The sequence below is a fragment of the Bactrocera oleae genome, chromosome 6, assembly GCF_042242935.1.
Source record: "Bactrocera oleae isolate idBacOlea1 chromosome 6, idBacOlea1, whole genome shotgun sequence".
In the NCBI taxonomy this organism is placed as follows: domain Eukaryota; kingdom Metazoa; phylum Arthropoda; class Insecta; order Diptera; family Tephritidae; genus Bactrocera; species Bactrocera oleae.
The window spans coordinates 48,919,071-48,925,589 of record NC_091540.1 but is presented as its reverse complement, the minus strand read 5'-3'; the positions used below and the strand labels follow the sequence as shown (position 1 = coordinate 48,925,589).

The following is a 6,519-nucleotide window of genomic DNA, read 5'->3' as shown; positions in this document are numbered from 1 at the left end:
GTAGCATCGAAACACAGGGTTGTGTGGTGTCACACATAAATGTCAACATATTCTTTATACATCAATTTTGTTTTGTGTACCAGTTTGACAAGTATCAGCGAACTCTATAAAAACATTTGGTTTCTTTCTGAATATAAACAAATTAATTTACTTAAATGTAAAATTGTCAAATATTTAAACGTAGACTAAACATGAACAGTCTCAATATACCCACAGATTTTGGGCCCGATTCGGGCGGCCGGGTAAAAGGTTTGGTTATAGTTAAGCCCATTGTATATGGCAATATTGCACGATCCTTTGGCAAAAAGAACGAGGATGGACATACACATCAATGGAAAGTATATGTGAAACCGTATCACAATGAAGATATGTCAGTTTATGTGAAAAAAGTTCACTTTAAATTACACGAAAGTTATGCCAATCCAAATAGAATTGTAACGAAACCGCCTTATGAAATTACCGAAACCGGTTGGGGTGAATTTGAAGTAGTCATCAAAATATATTTCCACGATCCGACTGAAAGGCCGGTAACTTGTTATCATATATTGAAGCTATTCCAAAGCCCAGTGGTTGATGGTGAGCTTTCGAGCACAAATTTGGACAATAATAAACGAATGGGCGCCGCCAACGTGCATTTGGTATCCGAGTCGTATGAGGAGATCGTTTTTCAAGAGCCCACACAGCTAATGCAACATTTTCTCATGAACGTACAGCCGATAACGAGTGGATCATACACACATGATACCGACTGTAAGTGTTATAATAATTTTTATTATATTTTAAATATTACATATTTTTCTTATTTAGTTGAAACAAAGAAGGAGAAAACCTTAGAAAACATAATTGATGTAAAAGGAAAAGTAAAAAGTGAAATAAACTCACTGAAAGACAAATTGAAACTAGCTCGTGAAACCATTGCGAAGTTCAAAGCAGAACTTGCTAAAGTACAAAAGCCACCCACTTCATAAATATATAAAATGAACTTCCAAAAACAAAGATTAGACTTTGAATAAGTAGATTTGTACAATATTTGAAAATTTAAGAACTGAAGGCAACCTTATTAATAAAGAAAACACTTTCTTATTTCAATGAAAAAATGTATTTATGTTTTATTTATTGAAAAAATAAATCAATTCACAACAAATTTGTATTAATGGTTTCAAACAATGTCCATAAATTGCAATTCAGATAATAACATTACGGTATTAGGTAATGGCCGTGGTTGCGGTGAGAGTACAGTTATAGTCTGTCTATCGATATCCACATCAGTACTGAAATTATTTAAAAAAAACTCTCCAATTACGTAAATATTCAGAAAAATTTTTTTTTATATTACTTACACGCAAACAAAACCAGCCACATTAGTTCCAATCACGTCCTCATCAGTCGATTCAGCAAAACTAATCGCTAAAATATGATGTAGCAATGAGGGACTGGGAGTTACCGCCACAACTTTGGTTTTATTGTCTTCCGCTTTCATACCAATAGGCATACAGGAATCTGGCAACGGCGGAGCGCCTATTTTGTACAACTTCAAATCTTGAAATTTCACCTCAAATGAGAATGGATAGAAAGGTGTACGATGGCCGTAAAAGTATTCCTTAATACGTAGGTCGCGTTGTTCACTACGCAAACCTCGGCTTCGTTCTACTACACCACCACTTTTTGGCAGCAGAACGACCCGTACAAACGAAGGCATATCCCTCAAAAGCTCATTATACAAACGCTCCTGGTCCAATACAAAGATGGCATTGACTTCGAAAGCCTGTGCTGTGTACAATAAGTGAGCGTAACCATCACCCTTTACCCACCCACAGGTGTTTATTATCATGCCGGAATGTTTCGCTATAAATATGCACATATACATATGAATGACATCAGTGAAAACTAATATTACTTACTTCTTTTGTTTACGTTCATCGATTCCAGCGTTACTTCTGCCATTTTCGATACTGTAGCTTTATATAATACATTATTGCTACCTGGGCCTTTATGACCGAAGTGATACACTAAAGGTGCAGTCTGAGAAAATCCCTCTTCAATACTGGCAGGACGTTCAATGAGTATGGTAGCAATAGTACCTGGTATAGAAATAGAACCTTGTCCAACGTCTATATCAGCGTATAGTGGACGTCTACCTAGTCGTACAGCATAGTTAAGAAATATGCGAGATAATGTACTTTTCCCTACGTCTAAAGGCCCCACAATCATTACGATTGGTCCTCGTTCATCCTTTTCTTCAGCACTAGCACGCATTTGCTCTAAGGCAGCATGGCAGTTTAAGTATTGTACCATTGGAGTCTCCTTTGAAATGTAACTAACATCAGTTTTGCCATTTACATTTAACACGCAACCATGATAGGTAAAAATTGCCACTTTCGCACCTGTTAGAAACTCGTATTTTTTCTTTTTAACCAATTCAGTCCCAAACATTTCGGCAAAACCAGAAATAAGCTAAAATTTTCACGTTTAATACCATGAATATTATCACAATTTTATTGAACCTACCGTTACGAAAACCTTTGCATCCTTGTCTTCTATTTCAAAACGAAGTTCGGAATCTGCTTCCAATGTGAATTCTTCACCTTCTTTGGCCTCGTCAGACATTGCTCAAAATATGTTAGTGCCAAACATATAATATATAACACTAAGTCCTAAAATTGAGATTCCTTTTGCTTCAAAAATCGCGTTCCTCGCGTAAATATTGAAAAGCTGAGTTGTTTTGTTTAGATACAGCTGATTACGAATGCAGGGTTGTATTGATAGCACATTTTTGCAAAATCCAATTTGATCTGTTTGTGCGTTTACTGGGTACTATTTTTACATAAAAATTTAGTAGATAACTCAAATATTCTAATGAACATTGGGTAAATAAAGTAGCAGAAAAAATTAGTTTATTTGTTGTAATGTATTGATTTGAAATTACTTTTTGTGGAAAAACACTTAGTTTTCATTTTATAAAAACAAAAGGCAAAAGTTACCACAGCTGAACTGTATAATATATGAAAATTAAAAGTATAATTATTACATAAGTGTAATAACAATATTTACAACCTGAAAGAGCGTCATTTATGTATAAGTTAAAGGTTGAACTTTGATAACAAAAGTGCACAACTAAAAAAGTTGTGTCAAAAAAGTAAGCCTGCTTAGACACCTTAATATCAGAATTTAACATCCAACTGGGAATGCTATCGGCATTTACTATTGGGAATTACATATATTTATAAGAACTTATGAATAATAAAATATCAAACAGTAAACAAACTATTGAACAATGAGCAATATTTATATTCAGGAACCACCAACTTCGGGAAAGGTTAGCTAATTTGTATCAAGATGACCATTTAACTAAATTTAATATTATTATAGGTTCTCCTCAAGACTACTGTTGGCGACATAGATATAGAACTATGGTCTCGAGAATGTCCCAAAGCATGCCGCAACTTTATACAACTTTGTATGGAAGGATACTACAATGGCACAATTTTTCATCGCGTTGTTAAAGGTTTCATTGTACAAGGTGGTGATCCCATTGGCGATGGAACTGGTGGAGAATCTATTTACGGTCATACATTTAAAGATGAGTTTCATTCTCGTCTACGTTATGCGCGTCGTGGACTTGTTGGAATGGCGAATGCCGATAAGGATGATAATGGCTCACAGTTTTTCTTCACATTGGCCGCCACACCCGAGCTTCAAAATAAAAACACCCTTTTCGGCAAAGTAACCGGTGATACTTTGTACAATATGCTAAAACTGGAGGAGGGTTTAGTGGATCATAATGAACGTCCAATGTATCCCCAAAAGATATTGGGTACTGAAATATTAAGCAATCCCTTTGAGGATATAGTTCCACGAAAACTAGCAAAAGAGATCAAAAAAGAGAAGACTAAAAAACGTGAAAAGGGTGTCAAGTAATTAAATGAATTTCTAATAAGACGCGAACCTCTTTTTTAAAGGCTTTTCATTACAGAAATTTTGGTTTACTTTCATTTGGTGAAGAGGCGGAGGAAGATGAAGAAGAAACTAATCAGTTTGTACAAAAAAATGCGGGAAAGGCAAAATCAATGCACGATGTGGTAGATGATCCCAAACTCAGCAGAGATGCTTTACGTATCGAAGATACCAACATAAGGTCGGATGATGAGGAGATGTTAGAAGAGGAACGCAGACTAGCATGTGTCAAAAAAGAACCATTCGATAATGATGATATAGAGGAGCGTCGGCAGCGAATCAAAGATAAATTGCATCTAAAGGCAAATGAGGCTAAAAATATAATTAAGACGGAGACAATTGTAATAAAGGAGGAAGTGTCTGACTCCGATGAAGATGTTCTTTTGACACAGGAGCAGGAGCAAAAAATAAAAAGCGAATTGAAGAGGTACATATAGTGAATTATATTTAATAAGCACACATATGTACTAATATACTTAAAAACAAACCGTTGGTACTTTTTAGGAATGAAATTCGACAGGAAATTCAAAACCTGAAGAAACAATATCAAACCGAAAAACGTCAAAGAGAAAATTTGAGTGATAAAAAACCTGAAAAGAGTAAAACTGGCGAATTGAATGCTAGCGCCGCTGAAGATAATGAATTCATAAAAAGTTTTGTCGATGAAAAAGTGAAATACAGTAGCTTAAATTCAAAAATACCAAAAAAGGGTGCCAGTCGGGAGGATTTTACTTTAAGCTTATTGTCGAAATTCCGAAATAAATTGGATGCACTTAAACAGAAGCAATCTGAATCGAATGAAGCCAATGAGTCTTTAGATGATGGAACCGTAGAAAAAGAAATTCAAGGAGACGATTGGCTGGCGCACACATTGAAGTTCGAAGAAGCCATACCCATATTGGCGAAGGATGCGTCCACGAAGGGTGACGATTGGTACGACGCATATGATCCTAGAAATCCGCTTAACAAACGTAAAAGAGGAGAAGGTTCTAGAAGTGGAGGAAGTAGTAGTAAAAGTTCTAAACGACATTAGTGAAAATTTGAAATACATACATATATTTATTTTGATATCAATATATAAAAATTGGAAGTAAAAAAGGTACGTTATTATGGAATTTTATTAATCTTCTCAAAATATTTCGTTTTCTCTTTGGGATTTGGAACAATCTGAAAATAAAATATATTATTTATAATTTTGGATACGTAACGTTTTATTTTATTACTGTCTCTGCGCCAGGCTTCCAACCAGCTGGACAAACTTCTCCATGAGTGTCAGTATATTGAAATGCTTGTACCAAACGAAGTGTCTCATCTACTGAACGTCCTACCGGCAAGTCATTCATAGTAATTTGTCGCAAGATTCCACGATGATCAATGATAAATAGACCACGTAGTGTATGACCCAAATCTTCTAAATAAACTCCATAGTCTCTGCTAATTTTATGCGTCAAATCCGAGAGCAATGGAATTTTTACATATCCAAGACCGCCTTCTTTTCGTGGTGTGTTGATCCAAGCCAAATGTGTAAAATGTGAATCTACACTAATCGCAACGACTTCAGCATTTATCTTACGGAATTCATCGATGCGATCCGAAAACGCTATAATTTCGGTGGGACACACGAAGGTGCTGAAAATCAAAATGTATTCATTGCTGCAATTTGATGTATGGTGAAAATCAATTATAACTCACAAGTCAAGTGGATAAAAAAGAAGTACTAAATATTTCCCATGATATTGGGAAAGTGATAATTTGACGAATTCTCCTTTCACAACAGCTGTTCCTTCAAACGTTGGAGCTAACTTAGATACTACAAAATGTATAAATACACTATAAATATATTACAGAAAAATATATGAATACTACTTACTGACAGCCTTAGTGGTTTGCAACTTGTGGTCACCACGAGGTCCTTCAGAAGGATAAACAGAGCCACCAGCAAACGAATGGCATGAACCGCTTTCATCATATTTGCTGCCGGCTGTTAATACTGCACACAGTATAAGAATGCAAAGTTTTGACAACATTGTGCGCGGTAGCATCCAAAATCTATAAATATAAATTTTTAGAAGTATAAGCACGTATTTAAGCCACGCAAACACTTTTTAACAACTATATGGTGGTATCTAATCGAATGTGCTTGTGCGTGGACACTTATTATACTTATGTTATTGATAAAATTTTTGATTGATACCGGCTTATTTCACTTAATAACAACTTATCAGTTAAATTTGTTATTTTATACATTGAAAGAAAAACGAGAGGGAACTAGTATTTTGATGACGGAAGCAAATAAGAGAATAATAACAAAAGAAAACATTTCTCTTTATAAATAAGTTGGTAATGTTAAGTTTTATGAAATTACACATATGTGTTTGTACACTTTGTGCAAAGGTTATTGCTTTGTTTACAGATTTTTTAAATGTTTTGTATAAAACGTTTACCATATATATTGTACTGTCACTCACTTTGTAAAATGTAATGATAAAAGAAACAAGATAGAGATTAACAACAGTTCAGCCGGCAAAAAATCTAAACACAGAGTTGTATAGTTTAGTATGATAT

General features: G+C 34.8%; 4 protein-coding genes across 7 annotated transcripts; 2 read left to right on the top strand and 2 right to left on the bottom strand.

Annotated features, from left to right (window-relative positions):
• Positions 1-68: 68 nt before the first annotated feature.
• On the top strand, positions 69-1,097 carry Gas41 (YEATS domain-containing protein 4 Gas41). Its single transcript, XM_014238830.3, has 2 exons — positions 69-750; positions 808-1,097. Exons 1-2 carry the CDS (start codon positions 192-194, stop codon positions 966-968), a joined length of 720 nt encoding a protein of 239 aa, XP_014094305.1. The 5' UTR covers positions 69-191; the 3' UTR covers positions 969-1,097.
• On the bottom strand, positions 1,077-2,748 carry cbc (crowded by cid). The gene is made up of 4 exons (XM_014238829.3): positions 2,509-2,748; positions 1,902-2,454; positions 1,341-1,845; positions 1,077-1,271 (listed from the first exon to the last, which is right to left on the bottom strand). The coding sequence occupies exons 1-4, from the start codon at positions 2,605-2,607 to the stop codon at positions 1,160-1,162; spliced, it is 1,269 nt and encodes a 422-aa protein (XP_014094304.1). The 5' UTR covers positions 2,608-2,748; the 3' UTR covers positions 1,077-1,159.
• Positions 2,749-3,083: 335 nt separating this feature from the next.
• On the top strand, positions 3,084-5,156 carry LOC106620369 (spliceosome-associated protein CWC27 homolog). The gene is made up of 4 exons (XM_014238853.3): positions 3,084-3,316; positions 3,370-3,914; positions 3,974-4,381; positions 4,459-5,156. The coding sequence occupies exons 1-4, from the start codon at positions 3,275-3,277 to the stop codon at positions 4,985-4,987; spliced, it is 1,524 nt and encodes a 507-aa protein (XP_014094328.3). The 5' UTR covers positions 3,084-3,274; the 3' UTR covers positions 4,988-5,156.
• Positions 4,988-6,472, bottom strand: Prx4 (Peroxiredoxin 4). Of its 4 annotated transcripts, none has more exons than XM_014238858.3 (5): positions 6,399-6,472; positions 5,825-6,003; positions 5,647-5,764; positions 5,178-5,583; positions 4,988-5,121 (listed from the first exon to the last, which is right to left on the bottom strand). In XM_014238858.3, exons 2-5 carry the CDS (start codon positions 5,994-5,996, stop codon positions 5,062-5,064), a joined length of 756 nt encoding a protein of 251 aa, XP_014094333.1. In that variant the 5' UTR covers positions 5,997-6,003; positions 6,399-6,472; the 3' UTR covers positions 4,988-5,061. The 4 variants fall into 4 exon arrangements, with proteins under 4 accessions (XP_014094333.1, XP_014094332.1, XP_014094329.1 ...); XM_014238857.3 differs by having other exon boundaries at positions 6,320-6,412; XM_014238854.3 differs by lacking the exon at positions 6,399-6,472 and adding an exon at positions 6,149-6,278.
• Positions 6,473-6,519: the final 47 nt, after the last annotated feature.

Coding starts and splice junctions, on each gene's coding strand:
- Gas41 (XM_014238830.3), top strand. CDS start 192: ATGAACAGTCTCAATATACCCACAGATTTTGGGCCCGATTCGGGCGGC. Junction 751..807: donor ATACACACATGATACCGACT/GTAAGTGTTATA, acceptor TTTCTTATTTAG/TTGAAACAAAGAAGGAGAAA.
- cbc (XM_014238829.3), bottom strand. CDS start 2,607: ATGTCTGACGAGGCCAAAGAAGGTGAAGAATTCACATTGGAAGCAGAT. Junction 1,846..1,901: donor GATGAACGTAAACAAAAGAA/GTAAGTAATATT, acceptor GCATATTTATAG/CGAAACATTCCGGCATGATA. Junction 1,272..1,340: donor GTGGCTGGTTTTGTTTGCGT/GTAAGTAATATA, acceptor AAATAATTTCAG/TACTGATGTGGATATCGATA.
- LOC106620369 (XM_014238853.3), top strand. CDS start 3,275: ATGAGCAATATTTATATTCAGGAACCACCAACTTCGGGAAAG. Junction 3,915..3,973: donor AAACGTGAAAAGGGTGTCAA/GTAATTAAATGA, acceptor TTTTCATTACAG/AAATTTTGGTTTACTTTCAT. Junction 4,382..4,458: donor ATAAAAAGCGAATTGAAGAG/GTACATATAGTG, acceptor GGTACTTTTTAG/GAATGAAATTCGACAGGAAA.
- Prx4 (XM_014238854.3), bottom strand. CDS start 6,201: ATGTATAAAATAACAAATTTAACTGATAAGTTGTTATTAAGTGAAATA. Junction 5,765..5,824: donor GCAAACCACTAAGGCTGTCA/GTAAGTAGTATT, acceptor TACATTTTGTAG/TATCTAAGTTAGCTCCAACG. Junction 5,584..5,646: donor CTTTTTTATCCACTTGACTT/GTGAGTTATAAT, acceptor TTTGATTTTCAG/CACCTTCGTGTGTCCCACCG.